This window comes from Coregonus lavaretus (genome assembly GCF_964263955.1).
Source record: "Coregonus lavaretus genome assembly, chromosome: 10".
Taxonomy (NCBI): Eukaryota; Metazoa; Chordata; class Actinopteri; order Salmoniformes; family Salmonidae; genus Coregonus; species Coregonus lavaretus.
Window position 1 is genome coordinate 17,533,880 of NC_139997.1, and position 22,397 is coordinate 17,556,276.

At 41.2% G+C, this 22,397-nt stretch overlaps 1 protein-coding gene across 1 annotated transcript in view; it reads left to right on the plus strand.

Moving 5' to 3' along the window:
- The window catches only part of tecta (tectorin alpha), a gene marked incomplete at both ends in the record, with an annotated part of 36,421 nt that extends 21,403 nt beyond the window's left edge, over positions 1 to 15,018 (plus strand). The window contains 12 exons of the mRNA XM_084170007.1: positions 955 to 1,335; positions 1,652 to 1,810; positions 1,953 to 2,077; positions 4,424 to 4,704; positions 5,400 to 5,510; positions 5,844 to 6,046; positions 8,322 to 8,485; positions 8,899 to 9,147; positions 9,254 to 9,416; positions 9,658 to 9,742; positions 9,939 to 10,058; positions 14,915 to 15,018. Coding sequence (XP_084026133.1) covers positions 955 to 1,335; positions 1,652 to 1,810; positions 1,953 to 2,077; positions 4,424 to 4,704; positions 5,400 to 5,510; positions 5,844 to 6,046; positions 8,322 to 8,485; positions 8,899 to 9,147; positions 9,254 to 9,416; positions 9,658 to 9,742; positions 9,939 to 10,058; positions 14,915 to 15,018 — 2,145 coding nt within the window. The remainder of the gene's footprint in view (positions 1 to 954; positions 1,336 to 1,651; positions 1,811 to 1,952; positions 2,078 to 4,423; positions 4,705 to 5,399; positions 5,511 to 5,843; positions 6,047 to 8,321; positions 8,486 to 8,898; positions 9,148 to 9,253; positions 9,417 to 9,657; positions 9,743 to 9,938; positions 10,059 to 14,914) is intronic.
- Positions 15,019 to 22,397: the final 7,379 nt, after the last annotated feature.

A 22,397-nucleotide genomic window follows, 5' to 3' on the forward strand; every position in this document is an offset into this window, starting at 1 on the left:
CAGTCTGTGCTAGCAAAACAGTCCTGTAGCTTAGCATCTGCGTCATCTGACCACTTCTGTATTGAGCGAGTCACTGGTACTTCATGCTTTAGTTTTTCCCTTGTAAGCAGGAATCAGGAGGATAGAATTATGGTCAGATTTGCCAAATGGAGGGCAAGGGAGAGCTTTGTACGTGTCTCTGTGTATTGTTTTGTTTTTATTATTATTATAATATATTATTTTTTTACTTAACACTTATTTTTCTTAAAACTGCATTGTTGGCTAAGGGCTTGTAAGTTACAATTTTACTGTTGTATTCGGCGCATGTGACAAATACAATTGATTTGATAATTTCCATTCTCAGAGGGTTAATAAAACCTCCCGGGAAACATAGCCACAGGATGTAGGGGTGCTGAGGGTGCTACAGCACCCCCTGAATAATCGTAATAAAAAAAAAAAGAATAATAGCGAAGACATCAAAACTATGAAATAACACATATGGAATCATGTAGTAACCAAAAAAGTGTTAAACAAATCAACATATTTGAGATTCTTCAAATAGCCAACCTTTGCCTTGATGACAGCTTTGCACACTCTTGATTTGTTTAACACCTTTTTGGTTACTACATGATTCCATATGTGTTATTTCATAGTTTTGATGTCTTCACTATTATTCTACAATGTAGAAAATAGTAAAAATAAAGAAAAACCCTTGAATGAGTTGGTGTTCTAAAAATTTTGATAGGTAGTGTATGTTGTGGAAAAAATATATTTTCACTAAAGTAGTGCCCTGGGCCTTTACTGGTCCTGTATTATCGGAGCAATATAGCCATCTGTAGCACAGGTTTATACAGGTAAAATCCCATTGTGATTGTAATCTATTTTGTGATCAAGGTAAGGCATTTAAAAAATATATTCTCAAAGGAGTTCATTAAGTTTGTTTCCTTCCCCTCCCCCTCACTCTCCCTCCTCCAGCCCAAACAACTGTTCTGGAACAGCGACTGCACCAAGCGCTGCCAGTGCATCGGCCGTAATCTCATCCAGTGTGACCCGCGCCGCTGCAAGGCCGAGGAGGAGTGCGCCCTGCGCCATGGTGTGCGCGGCTGCTTTGCCCGGCGCTCGCAGCACTGTGTGGCGTCTGGCGGCGGTGTCTTCAGGACCTTTGACGGTGCGTCCCTCCGCCTGCCTGCCTCCTGCTCCTTTGTGCTGTCCACCAACTGCCACAAGCTACCTGACCTCTCCTTTCAGCTCATCGCAAACTTCGACAAGTGGAGCACGCCCAACCTCACCACCATCTCCCATGCGTACCTCTATATTAACGAGGAGAATATCCTGATCTCCAGGAGCACCGTGAAGGTGATGGGGAGGGAGATTAATGGATGAATTAAAGGGTGGTTCGATGGATGGATGGATGGATGGATGGATGGATGAGTGCATGGCCGCAGGAAGATATTTTGGGGTGGGGGTGCTGTCAATGGGGGAATTGTATGTTTGCATCACTTTAGCATCTGTTTATTTTGGAGAAAATACATTTGAAATGTGGGTGTTTTAATTAGTTTGAGGTTAGATGGTGAGTCATGTGTGTAGTTATATCATACAATTATTTGTGTGTGTACTTAAAAAGTCTGACCATGTGTGCATGAATCTCACAGCCTGTCCTCCCCCCAACCAGGTGAACGGCACGCCCGTGTCAGTGCCTTTCGTCACGGGCCTGACGCACGTCTCCACGTCGGAGGGCTTCCTGGTCATCGACACGCTGCAGGACATCCAGGTGCGCTACAACCGCTTCAACACGCTCAGCATCACTATGGGCCAGCGGCTGCAAGACAAGGTTTGTTGTTGTTTTCCCTTATGGTTGGAGAGCATTATGTAAGCATTATGTAGCACATTATATGGTTACTGTAAAGCATCTTTGGGTTTTAGAAAATAACTATGAGAGCTATAAAAGAGCACGTATTATTATTATTATTAAGGTGTGCGGCCTTTGCGGCAACTTCAACGGAGACCCCACTGACGACTACATCACCTCCCGCGGGAAGCCAGCTGTCAGCGCCCTGGAGCTGGCCCAGAGCTGGAAGACCAATGGCATGCAGAACAGGTGAGGGGGAGAGGAGCCATGGGGAAGGGGGGGCATGGGAGAGATAGACAGTTAGTGGATAAAGTGACAGTTCTATTTATATATATATATATATATATATATATATATATATATATATATACAGTGAAGGAAAAAAGTATTTGATCCCCTGCTGATTTTGTACGTTTGCCCACTGACAAAGACATGATCAGTCTATAATTTTAATGGTAGGTTTATTTGAACAGTGAGAGACAGAATAACAACAAAAAAATCCAGAAGAACGCATGTAAAAATGTTATAAATTGATTTGCATTTTAATGAGGGAAATAAGTATTTGACCCCCTCTCAATCAGAAAGATTTTTGGCTCCCAGGTGTCTTTTATACAGGTAACGAGCTGAGATTAGGAGCACACTCTTAAAGGGAGTGCTCCTAATCTCAGCTTGTTACCTGTATAAAGAACACCTGTCCACAGAAGCAATCTATCAATCAGATTCCAAACTCTCCATCATGGCCAAGACCAAAGAGCTCTCCACAGATGTCAGGGACAAGATTGTAGACCTACACAAGGGCTGGAATGGGCTACAAGACCATCGGCAGGGGATCAAATACTTTTTTCCCTCACTGTACATATATATATATACCAGTCAAAAGTTTGGACACACCTACTCATTCAAGGGTTTTTCTTTATTTTTCACTATTTTCTACATTGTAGAATAATAGTGAAGACATCAAAACTATGAAATAACACATATGGAATCATGTAGTAACCAACATTTTTTAAAACAAATCAAAATATATGTTATATTTGAGATTCTTCAAATAGCCACTCTTTGCACTGATGACAGCTTTGCACACTCTTGGCATTCTCTCAACCAGCTTCACCTGGAATGCTTTTCCAACAGTGTTGAAGGAGTTCCCACATATGCTGAGCACTTGTTGGCTGCTTTTCCTTCACTATGCTGTCTGACTCATTCCAAACCATCTCAATTGGGTTGAGGTTGTGGGATTTTGGAGGCCAGGTCATCTGATGCAGCACTCCATCACTCTCCTTCTTGGTAAAATAGCCCTTACACAGCCTAGAGGTGTGTTGAGTCATTGTCCTATTGAAAAACAAATGATAGTCCCACTAAGCCCAAACCAGATGCGATGGCGTATCACTGCAGAATGCTGTGGTAGCCATGCTGGTTAAGGTTGCCTTGAATTCTAAATTAATCACAGACAGTGTCAACAGCAAAGCACCCCCGCACCATAACACCTACTCCTCCATGCTTTACGGTGGGAAATACACATGCGGAGATCATCCGTTCACCCACACCGTGTCTAACAAATGTCCATTGCTCGTGTTTCTTGGCCCAAGCAAGTCTCTTCTTCTTATTGGTGTCCTTTAGTAGTGGTTTCTTTGCAGCAATTTAACCATGAAGGCCTGATTCACACGGTCTCCTCTGAACAGTTGATAGTGGGATGTGTCTGTTACTTGAACTCTGTGAAGCATTTATTTGGGCCGCAAATTCTGAGGCTGGTAACTCTAATGAACTTATCCTCTGCAGCAGAGGTAACTCTGGGTCTTCCATTCCTGTGGCGGTCCTCATGAGAGCCAGTTTCATCATAGCGCTTGATGGTTTTTGCGACTGCACTTGAAGAAACTTTAAAAGTTCTTGACATTTTCCAAATTGACTCACCTTCATGTTTTAATGTAATGATGGACTGTCGTTTCTCTTTGCTTATTTGAGCTGTTCTTGCCATAATATGGACTTGGTATTTTATCAAATAGGTCTATCTTCTGTATACCCCCCTTACCTTGTCACAACACAACGGATTGGCTCAAATGCATTAAGAAGGAAAGAAATAACACAAATGTACTTTTAAGAAGGCAAACCTGTTAATTGAAATGCATTCCAGGTGACTACCTCATGAAGCTGGTTGAGAGAATGCCAAGAGTGTGCAAAGCTGTCATCAAGGCAAAGGATGGCTATTTGAAGAATCTCAAATATAAAATATATTTTGATTTGTTTGACACTTTTTTGGTTACTACATGATTACATATGTGTTATTTCATAGTTTTGATATCTTCACTATTATTTCTACAATGTTGAAAATAGTAAAAATAAAGAAAATCCCTTGAATGAGCAGGTGTTCTAAAACTTTTGACCAGTAGTGTATATATATTTTTACAAATATGGTGGTGTTGCTTCCTCCAAGCCATTAAAAAATGTGTTTGCTGGTTATTTAGTAACGTCCAGAATCTCCTAGGATTAATGGAGAATGTAGTGGTGCTAGTTGAAACATATTGTATCGTTGGTGCACTCAAAGCATGGATTGATCTGGCCAACTCTACCTCTACCTCCCATCTCTTCGCCCTCCCACAGCTGTGATGAGACCCAGTATGTGGCACTGGCCCAGTCGTGTGAGAACACAGCCGTAATGGGCCTCCAGGTCGAGGAGGGGTGCCAGAAGCTCACCCAGATGAAGGGCTTCTTCCAGCCCTGCCACGGCCTGCTGGACCCTAGGCCCTTCTACCAGTCCTGCTACCTGGACGGTTGCTACAATCACCACAAGGCCCAGGTGTGCGGCTCGCTGGCTGCCTACGCCGAAGCCTGCCGCTCCCTGGGCAGGCTCACCACCAAGTGGATTGCCCAGGAGAATTGCTGTAAGGGCACGGTCATTGGGACAGTCATGGGGGCATGGCACCACTGGCAGGAGATAATTAATATTGAATATTCTGAGAACATGGTAACCACGTTCTGGGCAAGTTCTGTTTGAGGGAATGGTCTCTTGGAAACAGTCCTTACACATCACTGGAACATTCGTATGAAAAGATTAGGTAATGACCTAATGAGACTATAAATGGAACGTTCTCCAAAGTTGTGGGAATGTTTTTTTGTTAGCTGGGAGGTTTATGCAATTAAATTATCAGGTAGGACAGAAAACCAGCAGTACTCTGGATCTTGTAGGGTACGATTTGAAAACCCCTACTTTAAGGTAACATACAGTGGTCTGCAGGGGTAGGTCCTTGGACCATTATTGTTCTTACTACACATGCTACCAATGGGGGATGTAAAACACAAAACACTTTGTGCAATGGTTATGGCTTTCATTGTTACGCAGATGATACACAGTTAACTGAGGTGTAGCTGAGGGGTCAATTAATTACTTGGGTGTAGAGCCAAACTTGAGATACGTATGGGTAACTTGAGCTTAGAGGGAATTTTTCAGGAAAATGTGAGTTACATTTCTCTAAAACATAGCATCAGGCTATTCAAGAATGACAGTTAGTTCAGTTGGGTTCTCATGGGTGAGTGTTAGTGGTGTGACAGCTAACATTGTTCCTGGATCTGTTTTTAGCAGAATGGATCCATGACCCCTGCGCAGGAGAGATCTGCACCAACAACACGTGTGAGCAGGAGAACGGGGGAGACATGTGTGGCTGCCCCGAGCTGCCCAACAACGCTGGTGGTGAGTGCGAGGGGGTGTGGAGTGGGGGAGTTGAGGGAAGGGGGATGAGCGAGGGGGGGAAGGTGTTGATTGTTAGGGCTAGACAAGCATAGAGAAAAATGTGTCCATCTCTACTGTATGTAGAAATGTTAATTTTTTTATCTCAATCATTTATTTATCCTGCTCAGTCTCATTTTGATCAAACCTCTTACAAGAAATAACTGTGTTGTGTTCACTAGGCATGAAATGGGAGTAAACCGTTTGAACACACACGACTTAAGCCCAAGTCTAGCAACTGTATACAAGGTAGCTACCGTATTCTTATGATTCTCAAGGTCTGTGTTTCCCCGCTAGGCGAGGATGACATCATCCAGGCGGAGGTGACGTGTAAGCACGCCCAGATGGAGGTGTCCATCTCCAAGTGTAAGCTCTTCCAGCTGGGTTTCGAGCGTGAGGACGTGAGGATCAACGACCAGTACTGCCCTGGCATTGAGGGAGAGGACTTCATCTCTTTTCACATCAACAACACCAAGGGCCATTGCGGCTCCATTGTACAGGTAATTAACCACAGATCTAAGGTCAGTGAATCATTTTTCAATTCGAACATTAATCATCAGCGCTGTGATAATATATCTGTCCCTGAATGAGTGGTCTCCTTCTCATAACGGACAGTGTGGCTCAATCGGATAGGTAGCCACAGATCTATAGTCAGATTATTATACCGTTAATCATAACACTAATCATTAAGGGATGGAAAAATATCTGATCCTGGATCAGTGGTTAGAGTGCTACTTCCACCTACGGGTGGCGAACACATGCCTTAGGCTTGTGACTCATCCCCAAGGGCTGATAGGGCTCCATTTTCCTGGTGAGAAACTGCTATAATCCGTATAGCCAATAGGGTAGACCTGTCCTCCTACACTGCAAAAAGTGAAATCTAAGAAAGCCTAAATACACTACCGGTCAAAAGTTATAGAAAACCAACCTATTTTGTAAAATAATAGCGAAGACATCAAAACTATGAAATAACACATTTGGAATCATGTAGTAACCAAAAAAGTGCCAAACAAATCAAACTATATTTTATATTTGAGATTCTTCAAATAGCCACCCTTTGCCTTGATGACAGCTTTGCACACTCTTGGCATTCTCTCATCCAGCTTCATGAGGTAGTCACTTGGAATGCATTTCAATTAACAGGTGTGCCTTCTTAAAATAAAATTTGTGGAATTTCTTTCCTTCTTAATGCGTTTGAGCCAATCAGTTGTGTTGTGACAAGGTAGGGGGGTACACAGAAGATAGCCCTATTTGGTAAAAGACCAGGTCCATATTATGGCAAGAACAGCTCAAATAAGCAAAGAAAAACGACAGTCCATCATTACTTTAAGACATGAAGTTCAGTCAATACGGAACATTTCAAGAACTTTGAAAGTTTCTTAAAGTGCAGTCGCATGAGGCTGGTTCTCATTAGGACCGCCACAGGAATGGAAGACCCAGTTACCTCTGCTGCAGAGGATAAGTTCATTAGAGTTACCAGCCTCAGAAATTGCAGCCCAAATAAATGCTTCACAGTGTTCAAGTAACACATCTCAACATCAAATGTTCAGAGGAGATTGTGTGAATCAGGACTTCGTGGTCGAATTGCTGCAAAGAAACCACTACTAAAGGACACCAATAAGAAGAAGAGACCTGCTTGGGCCAAGAAACACGAGCCATGGACATTCGACCGGTGGAAATGTGTCCTTTGGTCTGGAGTCCAAATTTGAGATTTTTGGTTCCAACCACCATGTCTTTGTAAGACGGACAATGACCCAACACACCTCCAGGCTGTGTAAGGGCTATTTTACCAAGAAGGAGAGTGATGGAGTGCTGCATCAGATGACCTGGCCTCCACAATCCCCCGACCTCAACCCAATTGAGATGATTTGGGATGAGTCGGACAGCAGAGTAAAAGAAAAGCAGCCAACAAGTGTTCAGCATATGTGGGAACTCCTTCAAGACTGTTGGAAAAGCATTCCTGGTGAAGCTGGTTGAGAGCATGCCAAGAGTGTGCAAAGCTGTCATCAAGGCTAAGGGTGGCTAAGGGTAAATATTAAGAAAAACCCTTGAATGAGTAGGTGTTCTAAAACCTTTATAATGAGTGATAATTCTCTTAAAATTAGTGGTTTTTTTCTAGTTTTTTCATACAAAGCTAAATTATCTTAACGTCATACGCAGATAGTTTTGCTTATTTTAACCTAAAAAAGTCTTAATACAGGTAATGTATCTTATTTCAAAATATTTTACCTTAATACGAGGTAAAATATTGTGAAAAATATATTGAAATAAGATAAATGACTTGTATTAAGCCTTTAGTTTAAAATAGGCAAAATTACCTGCCAATGACATTAGATAATTTACTTGATAAAATTTAAAAAACGATATATATTTTTATCAGTCAATATAAGATACGCTACATGACCAAAAGTATGCGGACACCTTCTCGTTGAACATCTCATTCCAAAATCATGGGCATTAATATGGAGTCCCCCCTTTCCTGCTATAACAGCCTCCACTCTTCTGGGAAGGCTTTCCACTAGATGTTGGAACATTGCTGTGTGGACTTGCTTCCATTCAGCCACTAATTTGAAGGGGTGTCCACATGCTTACGTATATATCGTTTATTTAGGTTTGCTTAGATTTAACTTTTTGCGGTGTATCCAAATGGCCAGTAGGGCTCCATGTTACTGGTGAAATCTCTTCCCAGATCAATAGGCATACTATACCTACTGTAATGACGGTTATTGTCTGGCATTTCTATCTTCAAAATGTGACAATTTTATTTTCTACCAGTCCAACGGCACACACATCATGTACAAGAACACGGTGTGGATCGAGAGCTTGAATAACACGGGCAACATCATCACCAGGGACAAGACAATCAACATGGAGTTTTCCTGCGCCTACGAGCTAGACCTCAAGATATCCTTGGAGACCGTGCTCAAGCCCATGCTCAGGTTAGAGGACCTACTTTTTCTCAACAGTAGAGCTGTAAACTTTCCCAAAATTACCAGGTTTTCCAGAAATCTCAATTGTAAGATTCCCGGAATCAGAAGAGAATAAGCAGGAAATCTGGAATCCTTGAATCAGAATTTATGGAAAACCTGGGAAATTTGGGAAAGTTAAGAGAATTTTGCAACTCTACATGATGAAATGTAGTCTGAAATATGCATTTATTTTGGTTTTATATCTATACATTTATGTGAATGATAGAGATACAGTATGTGCCATGTCACATTGGACAAGAGATTGCACACAAGACCAATGTTTTCCATCGCCTGACTTCCCTCTCTCTATTCCCCCCCCCCCCCCTTATCTCTCTCTCTCTCCCAAACTCCCTCTCGCTCTCTCTCTCTCCCCCTCTCTCCAGTGTTATCAACCTCACCCTTCCCACCCAGGAAGGTAACTTCATCACCAAGATGGCGCTGTACAAGAACTCCTCGTACCGCCAGCCTTACCACGAGCGTGAGGTGGTGCTGAGCACGCGGGACGTCCTCTACGTGGGGGTGTTTGTGGAGGGGGCCGATGAGGACCAGCTCATCCTCATCGTCAATATGTGCTGGGCCACGCCGTCCCGCTACAGCAGCGACCGGCTCCGCTACATCATCATAGAGAGAGGGTAGGCGCAACATATATAAAGTACAAAATGTCTACGGCCAAAATAGCAAAATAGCACCCTATCCATTATTAGGACCACACCAACTTCTCCTTCTCTGTTTCCTAAGTTGTCCCAACATCAAGGACAACACCGTCGGCATGGCTGAGAACGGGGTGTCCCTCACCTGCCGCTTCCACGTCACCGTCTTCAAGTTCATCGGGGACTACGACGAGGTCCACCTCCACTGTGACGTGTCGCTGTGTGACCACGAGACCAATGCCTGCAAAGTGGTGAGGAGACCCTGAACACTGCACACTGAGCATGGTGGTGACCACTGAACACAGGTTCATATTACATCCGGAACCAGTTTAATCTGTCCAGGAAACCATCCCAAAGTGTTAATATGCGGCAAATGATAACAAATCTAACATATTGTGAAGCATGCTTACAATGGCTAAGCTTACAATGGCTACGTTATGCCACCTTATCACAAGTGTGTATGTCTGTGTGTGTGTGTGTGTGTGTGTGTAGAACTGTCCCCACAACAGGAGAATGTACTCAGACTACAGCGATCACAAGGAGAAGATTCTCACTGTAGGACCCATCAGAAGGAGAGGTACACATCAGTGTTGCCCTAGTGTGTGTGCGTGTACTGTATGCGTGTATGTAATACAGACACGTCGCCTTAGTGTGTGAGTGTGTGTGTGTGAATAGTCTGTGTCTGTTGTCCAAGTGCTACATCTGCATGCATTATGTGTGAGTTTGTGTAAATACCAGTATGTGTGTGATTCACAATTTTGTGTTTATATCAGAGTCGGACTGGTGTGAGGTGGGTAACGGAGGCTGTGAGCAGATCTGCACCAGTAAAAGGATGGGAGCTATGTGTAGCTGTGTGACTGGGATGCTGCAGCGGGACGGCAAGAGCTGTCAAGGTATACACACATCATCCTCTCACATCTATACAGTGCTAATAAATAATATGGGTCATTCTACGAATAGAGTGCCTTTAAGGTAGTGTAATTTTGTTAAAAATACATTTATTTCACCTAATTTTAACATTCTGTCATAAAGAGCAACTTCATAAAAACATGTTTCCCATCTCAAGAGGTTCAATTAAGAAAAATGACTATAAAAGTGACTAGGGTTGCACATTTCCAGAAATCCCGGTTGGAATATTCTCGGAATCAGAAGGGAATAAGCAAGAAAAATGGAATCCTCAAATCAGGATTTCTGCATAACCTGGGAATTTTGCAAAAGAAAAAGGAAGTACACTGTACCAGAGTTGGGGTCAATTCCATTTCAATTGACTGAGGTGAAAAGGAATTGATCCCACGCACTGTATAGTAGGCACATACTGTGTCTTAATTTTGAAGGTACTTAAAGTTCCTTCAGAAAGTATTCACAGCCCTTGACTTTTTCCTAATTTTGTTGTGTTACAGCCTTAATTTTACATGTGTTAAATTGAGAGTTTGTGTCATTGAGCATGGTGAAGTTATTAATTACATTTTGGATGGTGTATCAATACACCCAGTCACTACAAAGATGCAGGCGTCCTTCCTAACCTGGTTGCCGGAGAGGAAGGGAACCAACCACTCTGGGAGTTCACCATGAGGCCATTGGTGACTTTAAAACAGTTTAATGTCTGTGATAGGAGAAAACTGACTGAACAACATTGTAGTTACTCCACAATACTAACCTAATTGACAGAGTGAAAAGAAGGAAGCCTGTACAGAATAAAATATTCCAAAACAACCATCCTGTTTGCAACAAGGCACTAAAGTAATACTGCAAAAAATGTGGCAAAGTAATTAACTTTTTGTCCTGAATACAAAGTGTTATGTTTGGGGCAAATCCAATACAACACATTACTGAGTACCATTCTCCATATTTTCAAGCATAGTGGTGGCTGCATCATGTTATGGGTGTGCTTGTAATCGTTAAGGACTGGGGAGTTTTTTCAGGATTAAAAAGAAACGGAATGGAGCTAAGCACAGGCAAAATCCTACAGGAAAACCTGGTTCAGTCTGCTTTGGTATTTGGTATATTTTGTTATTTTATTAGCTGCATCTACTCTTCCTGGGGTCCACACAGAACATGAAACATGACATAATATAGAACATTAATAGACAAGAACAGCTCCCCAACAGTGGGAGATGAATTCACCTTTCAGCAGGACAATAGCCTAAAACACAAGGCCAAATATACACTGGAGTTGCTTACCAAGACGACATTGAATGTTCCTGAGTGGCCTAGTTGCAGTTTTGACTTAAAACAGCTTGAAAATCTATGGCAAAACTTGAAAATGGCTGTCTAGCAATGATTAAAAACCAACTTGAAGAATTTAAAAGAATAATGTGCAAATATTGTACAATCCAGGTGTGCAAAGCTCTTAGAGACTTACCCAGAAAAGCTCACAGCTGTAATCGCTGCCAAAGGTGATTCTAACATGTATTGATTCAGGGGTGTGAATACTTATGTAAATGAGATATTTCTGTATTTAATTTCCAAAACATTTGCAAAACATATTTTCACTTTGTCATTGTGGGGTATTGGGTGAGATTCCCTTTTGAATTCAGGCTGTAACACAACAAAATGTAAAATAAGTCAAGGGGTGTGAATACTTTCAGAAGGCACTGTACAAGTAAGTGATGTGTGGCGCGTGACAAGCACAACACAGTTTGCATGTGACTTCCTCCTCGTTGCACCTCAGTGCTCCCCTTTTGTGAAACCCTAAACCGTCATGATGCACACGTATAGTCTTCATGTGGCCCATGCTGCCCATCTCACGGTTTACAACTCAGTAAACCCTAGCTGCAAGGCAAGTAGGGGACAGTATTACCTCCTAACTATAGCATAGAGATGCCCTGTTACAAAGACAACCAGATCACGACTTGGAGGAGTATTCCCATTCTGATCAGAGATGCGCTAGAAAGTTACATTTTACAGTATTTTACAATATTGTTTTACAGTATTTACAGTACTTTTCCCACTGGTATTAACTTGGTATTTACTAGGAAATTATGTGGTATCAATGGTACTTTCTTGTTCTTGTGTCATTCCACAAAATGATTGCCTTTTGCGTCCCTTTGATATTTTAAGTAGAACTTGCGCACCAATATTTAATTTTAAAAGCCTGTTATATTCAATTAAGTGTCCTTTTAATATAGACCACATGGAGAATTCAATAAATACATTTTTAATATGGATAAAGACTTCCTAAAGTGCCAAAATCCAGCATTTCCTCAGTGCACTCTCTGTGACATCCAGGAAGATTTTAACCCACCTAACCCTTACATTTCTCAAAATTGTCACCATGATTGTAAAGCCCTAGTTATTTTGTTGCTTTAGCAAAGTCATTTCTGAAAATGTGATTAGTAATTCATTTGAAGGTTAAAAAAAACCTGCCCCTTATTTTAAGGTCAACCCTGTTACATGAACTGTACTCTTGTTTTAATATAGTGAAACTATTCCTTCAAAGTGAACATCTAATAGTCAAATCATAGTATAAAAGCAGGTGAGATGGTTCTACTCTTTTTGGCCATTTTGTGGTAGAAAACCGAGTGGGTCGAGCATAACACATCAACCCTGTGGATAGATGGACAGGCTAGAAATGTTTTAACAATTCATTTTTTGAATGAAGCTTGCATTCAATTGCCCCTCTCTGTTGCACACAACAAGAGTCCACTTCCGCTGTCAGAAGGGGATTTATAGGGTTGATTAAATTGTCAACCCTGTTACGGTCAACCCTGTTACTTTATTTGGCACTTAATTGGCACTTACTGTACTATAGTATTTTTGTGTGTTTTTTATTAAGTTGAACATTTGCTCTTTATTAAAGAATGTTAAAATTTGGTGAAATCAAAAGTAATTTTTCACCAAGTTACAGAACTCAAAAGGCACCAAATTGGTGGAACCACCCACTTACAGTGGGGGAAAAAAGTATTTAGTCAGCCACCAATTGTGCAAGTTCTCCCACTTAAAAAGATGAGAGAGGCCTGTAATTTTCATCATAGGTACACGTCAACTATGACAGACAAAATGAGAAAATTCCAGAAAAAAATCCAGAAAATCACATTGTAGGATTTTTTATGAATTTATTTGCAAATTATGGTGGAAAATAAGTATTTGGTCAATAACAAAAGTTTCTCAATACTTTGTTATATACCCTTTGTTGGCAATGACACAGGTCAAATGTTTTCTGTAAGTCTTCGCAAGGTTTTCACACACTGTTGCTGGTATTTTGGCCCATTCCTCCATGCAGATCTCATCTAGAGCAGTGATGTTTTGGGGCTGTCACTGGGCAACACAGACTTTCAACTCCCTCCAAAGATTTTCTATGGGGTTGAGATCTGGAGACTGGCTAGGCCACTCCAGGACCTTGAAATGCTTCTTACGAAGCCACTCCTTCGTTGCCCGGGCGGTGTGTTTGGGATCATTGTCATGCTGAAAGACCCAGCCACGTTTCATCTTCAATGCCCTTGCTGATGGAAGGAGGTTTTCACTCAAAATCTCACGATACATGGCTCCATTCATTCTTTCCTTTACACGGATCAGTCGTCCTGGTCCCTTTGCAGAAAAACAGCCCCAAAGCATGATGTTTCCACCCCCATGCTTCACAGTAGGTATGGTGTTCTTTGGATGCAACTCAGCATTCTTTGTCCTCCAAACACGACGAGTTGAGTTTTTACCAAAAAGTTTTATTTTGGTTTCATCTGACCATATGACATTCTCCCAATCCTCTTCTGGATCATCCAAATGCACTCTAGCAAACTTCAGATGGGCCTGGACATGTACTGGCTTAAGCAGGGGGACACGTCTGGCACTGCAGGATTTGAGTCCCTGGCGGCGTAGTGTGTTACTGATGGTAGGCTTTGTTACTTTGGTCCCAGCTCTCTGCAGGTCATTCACTAGGTCCCCCCGTGTGGTTCTGGGATTTTTGCTCACCGTTCTTGTGATCATTTTGACCCCACGGGGTGAGATCTTGCGTGGAGCCCCAGATCGAGGGAGATTATCAGTGGTCTTGTATGTCTTCCATTTCCTAATAATTGCTCCCACAGTTGATTTCTTCAAACCAAGCTGCTTACCTATTGCAGATTCAGTCTTCCCAGCCTGGTGCAGGTCTACAATTTTGTTTCTGGTGTCCTTTGACAGCTCTTTGGTCTTTGCCATAGTGGAGTTTGGAGTGTGACTGTTTGAGGTTATGGACAGGTGTCTTTTATACTGATAACAAGTTAAAACAGGTGCCATTAATACAGGTAACGAGTGGAGGACAGAGGAGCCTCTTAAAGAAGAAGTTACAGGTCTGTGAGAGCCAGAAATCTTGCTTGTTTGTAGGTGACCAAATACTTATTTTCCACCATAATTTGCAAATAAATTCATAAAAAATCCTACAATGTGATTTTCTGGATTTTTCTTCCTCAATTTGTCTGTCATAGTTGATGTGTACCTATGATGAAAATTACAGGCCTCTCTCATCTTTTTAAGTGGGAGAACTTGCACAATTGGTGGCTGACTAAATACTTTTTTTCCCCCACTGTATACAACACAATTGGTAACTACTTGTTACCAAATCAATCTTCATGAAACAAGCACGTAAATCATTAATACTGTATTGTTACCAATTTACCGTCTACCTTTTAAGTAATGCCTGGTTATTTCGGTACCATAAAGTAAAATACTACCAAAAAATCATGTTTGCTCCCAAAACCACCGGGGTTCTCTTCTATCTCATCTGACCTTTTATTCTACCCTTCATAAGACATTCTATTTTTTTATTCCCGCCATGCAGCTGTCAGCTCCAGCGTTGACCTACGACCCCTTGTTCTCCCTCTGGCTCTTAGCACTGTGGTCTCCATGCTCCTCACTCACACACACAATTCCCTCTTCTCCTAATCCTGGGCGGACAGTCAGAGAGAGCGAGGAGGGAGAGAGAGACAGATAAAAAGAGAAGAGGAGAGCAGTATTACACGAAAAACAGCAAACCAGAGGAGAGCAGATATCTATACTTTCTACTCACTGTCACAGAGACTGCCACAGAAACCAATCACAGAGCAGAGAGGCACTTCCCTCCGAATGCACTAAACAAAAACAACAACAACTCACAAGACTGGGGCACTGGATCACAATGGAAAAAGCCCTCCAAACTACTCGTTCTATTCATGTAAACTTTAGCTAGACAGCAGAAAGTCGGTATATTTCATTTAACAAACAGTTTAGTGAGTTAGTACTAGATAGTGGGTTTTTTTTATGAGAGGTGATGGCATAGTTTGCCCTACATTTATCTTTGATGGCAAAGCTTGGTTGACAAAATGTTTTTAAAATAATTGTATCATTATTTATGTGTGAAGTCAGAGGCTGTGTATGTGAATCGATTACCTGTTCCCTTCTCAGCCCCTAATCCCCTAATCATAAATTACAGTATGAGTCTCAAAAACATACAAAGTAATGCTCTGGTGGATGTGCCTTGACTACCAAAGTGTTTGGTCATGTCCCACTGACATTTTACGTGCCTCCTTCATGGCCTACCTTAATCAGAAACAGTTCTAAAATTACTCATATGTTTCAAATGATACTCTCAGAAACATTTGATTGAAGAAAATGAATATTGTGAAGGTGAAATTAAGTCTCAAAAATGTATTTTTGCTTATTTTTTGCACAACATACATTTTGTAAAGACTGATGTAGAACCAGTTCTCCAGACCAATATCATTCTGTGCCTACCTATACTGTTCTCAGCATGTGAACAGGTAATTTTTTTGTACAATGAATGACACAGAAGGAAGCTCACCCCACTCCATATAGCTAGCAATAACAATTTCATTTTAGAAAATATTGGAGTATCTCATAACATTTTCATTATGTACAAATATACATATTGTTAATACAGGCTTTTTTATGTGATATTGTATGAATTTCAAATGAACTTTAAATATCAAGTTTGGATAATTAAGTGACCAAAAAAGGCAGTAAGACGAGAGGCAACCATCGCATTTTAGAGAAGTAATACAATTTCCAGAATAAACTGAATGGTTCTCATAATGACCATTTTGTCTCTGTTATGTGAATGTTTCTTAAGAAGTTGCACCTACATGCATTCATGCTTCAATGATTTTATAAAACCCATAAACTCAGTTAATTATATGGTAAACATTTGTAAAAGAGCTACAAATGTTAACATGCTTTCCGGTAATTTGACGTTGTACAGGTGTGTACAACCCATGGTGCTGGAGATCAGAAGTGACAGGTGAGTGAGAAAGGTAGGTCAATATTGCCAGGATCAGAGTACGGACCGGGCACGTCCCGGGCACCCTGACCTCCAGGTGGCCCTCATTGATTTTGTTAGTCACTCTCACTCAGATATAATTAACATGGCATAAGTCAGGCAAAGTGGGTAGAATGGCAGGAAATTAGCTTTACAACTGCAAACATTTATCTCTGCCCCATAGCAAAATGAATAGAATTGCACATTCGTTATAACATTGCAAAATGTTCTTTCCTCCCCATGGCAAAATGTGTACAATTACAGGAAATTAACTTTTAAACGTTTTCTTCCCCTTGGTGGGGGGGCCCCCAACCAAATCTCGCTTAGGGCCCCCAAAAGGCTAAAGACGGTTGTGCATATCATACTAATTTAAGTGTCCTGGATTTACGTTTACTATGTTAGGTCGAGTCTATGAGATCAGGCTGGAATAACATGTGTTTCAGTAAGGTTGGCTTCTTAGCGTTCATAGCCTGTACCGCAGAAATTGAGCATAAATCACAGAAAATAGATTTTGTGGTGGCAGCTGCAGAGAAGTACTTGGGTGTACAAGATTTTACTGCAGAGGGCTTATAAGGTGTGTTGAACAATAGTGTCCCGTCCTCCCAGACTGCCTGCCTGGTTTAGGATCAGATAGGACCAAGTAGTCGAATAGTGGTGAGGTTTTAATGGGTGTAGCGTTAGTTGGTAGGGCAATTTTTCTTCCCTTTTCCCCGTCCTTTTCCCCTTCCCTTTTGTGCCATAAAGTGTATTGAATTCACACTCCAGGTCCCGGTTTCCCAAAAGCATCTTAACACTAAGTTCATCGTTAGAACCTTCGTAGGAGCATCGTTAAATCTCTGAGCTGTTTCCCAAAACCATCGTCATTAATGTTGCAGTTAAAAACGCTAGTAGGCCTAAACTAACGCCTGCCTCCAGGGATGGGCAAAAATTACAAAATACAATTACAAAATACAGGCACAAAATACCATAAAGATCAATGTATCAAAAGTAACTAATGTATTTAATTAAAATACATGTATTTTGTATTGTAAAATTCAAAAATACATTTGCAAGTAGCCAGCACGAACATCAACAACATTCTCAGTAATGGTTAAGTCTCCTAAATGACCAAAATATAAATGTATATGTGAAAATGAACATACCAAAATAAACATCAAAGCACACTGGGTTATTGGCCTTGTTTTGGGTCAGAGCTCATTAGAGTAATACTCAGCATGCTTTGCAATTGCTCATTTTTACATTTACACTGAACAAAAATATCAATGCAACATGTAAAGTGTTGGTCCCATGTTTCATGAGCTGAAATAAAAGATCCCAGAAATCTTTCATAGGCACAAAAAGCTTATTTCTCTCAATTTGTTTGCAAAAATGTGTTTACATTCCTTTTAGTGAGCATTTCTCCTTTGTCAAGATAATCCATCCACCTGACAGGTGTGGCATATCAAGAAGCTGATTAAACAGCCTGATCATTACACAGTGCTGGGGCCAATAAAAGGCCACTCAAAAATGTGCAGTTTTGTCACACAACACAATGCCACAGATGTCTTAAGTTTTGAGGCAGCGTGCAATTGGCATGCTGACTGCAGGGATGTCCACCAGAGCTGTTGACAGATAATTAAATGTTAATTTTTCTACCATAAGCCGCCTCCAACGTCGTTTTAGAAAATTTGGCAGTACGTCCAACCGGCCTCACAACCACAGACCATGTGTATGGCGTTGTGTGGGTGAACGGTTTGCTGATGTCAACGTTGTGAACAGAGTGCCCCATGGTGGCAGTTGGGTTATGATATGGGCAAGCATAAGCTACAGACAATGAACACAATTGCATTTTATCGATGGCAATTTGAATGCACAGAGATACCGTGACATTCATCCGCCGCAATCACCTCGTGTTTCAGCATGATAATGCACGGCCCCGTGTCACAAGGATCTGTACACGATTCCTGGAAGCGGAAAATGTCCCAGTTCTTCCATGGCCTGCATACTCAACAGACATGTTACCCATTGAGCATATTTGGTATGCTCTGGATCAACGTGTACGACAGCGTGTTCCAGTTCCCGCCAATATCCAGAAACTTTGCACTGGCATTGAAGAGGAGTGGGACAACATTCCACAGGCAATAATCAACAGCCTGATCAACTCTATGCGAATTAGATTTTGTCGTGCTGCATGAGGCAAATGGTGGTCACATCAGATACTGACTGGTTTTCTGATCCACGCCCCTACCTTTTTTTCAAGGTATCTGTGACCAACAGACCAACAGATGCATAGCAGATGCTCTTATCACACCGTAGTGCTATCAGACTTCTGATACCAATGCAGGGTGAAAGGGGGGCCACAAAATGTGAACAGCTATAAAAAATAAAAATAAACTTGTATAGAAAAGTATTTTGTATTAAGAAAATACAAATTACAGTATTTTGAAAATACTAAATAAAGTGTAGTTCAACCCAGTGTCAAATTACAAAATGCTGCCCATCTCTGCCTGCCTCTGACCACTGGTGGAACAGCTAAGTGGGTCGTTAGATGCTTTTTTGCCCTCCTGCATAATTTTATAAACAGAAGATCTCCAATAAACAAAGAATCACATGGTTTATCCGCCTCTCTGTTACCACAGATAACTTCAGAACGATGTTGACTACAAACACAAAGATACAAACAAGAGACATATTAAAAAAATGCTTCAAATTAAAACCGAGATGACTGCATTAAAATATAAATACAGTAGGCGATAGGCCTATTTCAATCATATTGAAATACATTTAATGTTCAATCAATTGAGTTCCATTTTGCTACATGCATAGGTTACTGTCTGTAATTTGTCTCAATATATTTCATGTGTAGCCTAACAAGTGCGCAATGATGTGCCAAATCTTGATTTAGTGCATTATTACATGGGGTGTAAGCATTAGAATTAGCCGCCTCAATATTTGCAGCCATAGGTGATATCTTTCTAGGAGCTGATCCTTCGTCAGTTTTGTGGAATAATTATAATGTTAAGGTAAGATTTGAATGGAGAAAGCTGATACAAGAGCAGCTGTGTTTTGGGAAACGTATGTTACAGTGGCTTGTGAAAGAATTCACCCCCCTTGGCATTTTTTCTATTTTGTTGCCTTACAACCTGGAATTAAAATGGATTTTTTGGGGGGTTTGTATCATTTGATTTACACAACATGCCTACCACTTTGACGATGCAAAATATTTTTTTATTGTGAAACAAACAAGAAATAAGACCAAAAAACTGAACTTGAGCGTGCATAACTATTCACCCCCCCAAAGTCAAAACTTTGTAGAGCCACCTTTTGCAGCAATTACAGCTGCAAGTCTCTTGGGGTATGTCTATAAGCTTGGCACATCTAGCCACTGGGATTTTTGCCCATTCTTCAAGGCAAAACTGCTCCAGCTTCTTCAAGTTGGATGGGTTCCGCTGGTGTACAGCAATCTTTAAGTCATACCACAGATTCTCAATTGGATTGAGGTCTGGGCTTTGACTAGGCCATTCCAATACATTTAAATGTTTCCCCTTAAACCACTCAAGTGTTGCTTTAGCAGTATGCTTAGGGTCATTGTCCTGCTGGAAGGTGAACCTCCGTCCCAGTCTCAAATCTCTGGAAGACTGAAACAGGTTTCCCTTAGGAATTTCCCTGTATTTAGCGCCATCCATTATTCCTTCAATTCCCAGTTTCTGCCGATGAAAAACATCCCCACAGCATGATGCTGCCACCACCATGCTTCACTGTGGGGAAGGTGTTCTCGGGGTGATGAGAGGTGTTGGGTTTGCGCCAGACATAGCGTTTTCCTTGATGGCCATAAAGCTCAATTTTAGTCTAATCTGACCAGAGTACCTTCTTCCATATGTTTGGGGAGTCTCCCACATGCCTTTTGGCGAACACCAAACGTGTTTGCTTATTTTTTTCATTAAGCAATGGCTTTTTTCTGGCCACTCTTCCGTAAAGCCCAGCTCTGTGAAGTGTACGGCTTAAAGTGGTCATATGGACAGATACTCCAATCTCCGCTGTGGAGCTTTGCATCTCCTTCAGGGTTATCTTTGGTACCTTTGTTGCCTCTCTGATTAATGCCCTCCTTGACTGGTCTGTGAGTTTTGGTGGGCAGCCCTCTCTTGGCAGGTTTGTTGTGGTGCCATATTCTTTCCATTTTTTAATAATGGATTTAATGGTGCTCCGTGGGATGTTCAAAGTTTCTGATATTTTTTTTATAACCCAACCCTGATCTGTACTTCTCCAAAACTTTGACCCTGACCTGTTTGGAGAGCTCCTTGGTCTTCATGGTGCCGCTTACTTGGTGGTGCCCCTTGCTTAGCGGTGTTGCAGACTCTGGGGCCTTTCAGAACAGGTGTGTACATATACTGAGATCATGTGACAGATCATGTGACACTTAGATTGCACACAGGTGGACTTTATTAAACTAATTATGTGACTTCTGAAGGTAATTGGTTGCACCAGATCTTATTCAGGGGCTTCATAGCAAAGGGGGTGAATACATATGCACGCACCACTTTTCCGTTATTTATATTTTATAATTTTTTGAAACAAGTTATTATTTTAATTTCACTTCACCAATTTGGACTATTTTGTGTATGTCCATTACATGAAATCCAAATAAAAATCCATTTAAATTACAGGTTGTAATGCAACAAAATAGGAAAAACGCCAGGGGGATGAATACTTTTGCAAGGCACTGTACATCTTAGGCCGTTGTAGGAAAATAAGGTGCTTGCCACAGTGCTGCTGTAACACAGTGTCGCTAGCGGTAGCTTGTAAAGTGGCAAATGTTTTCCCTCCCAGGATTATATTTAAAGTAGGACAGCTGCCTACACAATAAATAACTAATATTGGTAGCCATCTAGATGTCACCGTGATACAGTCTACTCAATAGGGAGAGCATGAATGGCAACAAAACCGGGACACAGTGTCCTTCATAGCTGTCACACCCCTGTGTTAAAACACTCGTAAACCTAAATTCAATCGCTATCGGGAAACCGGGCCCAGAACAGTGTCAGAAACAGTAGGCTTGATAAGAGAAGTAAATGAATAGGGCCACACTGTACAGTAGGTGGCGATGTATGCAACTTAAAGGTTGGTTGCGATGTGCCAATACAAATTTGAAGAAGAAGAAGAAGAAGAAGAAGAAGAAGAAGAAGAAGAAATAGAAATAGACCTACCTGTTACATGCATGCATGCGCGGTACACAGCGCGCAAGGACATTGCAACTTTATCGCTATCTGGATTGAAAGTGGAGTACAGAATATATAATGTGCAGATATAGTTAAGGGCAAAATAAATGTTGCTTTGACATCGACACAGAACATAAATGTTTTGGACACTCCAGAAAAGTGCCTTCGAAGGTGAGAGATTACATAATTCGATGTAGCCTACTGTACAGTAATAGTTTATTGCAATGATGTAACTGGTTTAGAGTGAATCGAACGTTGGTTACCGACTGGATTTAATCCTGGTTCCATGTAAAAGGACATAGGTGGACAAGACAAAACTACTGTTGCTATGATACTTTTTACCCCCTCCAATTTAGTCTTTCTTCCTTGTCTTTCAGATTATGTTTATAGCAACGATATGACTATAGCAACATATGTTTGTTTGAGTGTATTTGATTTATGCATTAGCAACATTCACATTGGCTGTCAGTGGATTTCCTTGTCAGCCTTGTAGTTATGTAGCCAATCAACATTTGTGCCTCCCAACATGACAAGGTTCTCATACCATTGCATTGGTTGTCTTGAATATCATAACCAGAGGGGTGACACTGAGACTTTCATATAGTGTGTGTGTTTGCGCAATGCATGCATGCATCTGTAATGCATCAATGTGTGTGTGTGCCCGTGATCTGTACGACTTACAGTTAGTGAGTGCATACATTCACTAACTGTAAATAACACATATGGAATCATGTAGTAACTAAAAAAGTGTTAAACAAATCAAAATATATTTTATATTTGAGATTCTTCAAATAGCCACCCTTTGCCTTAATGAC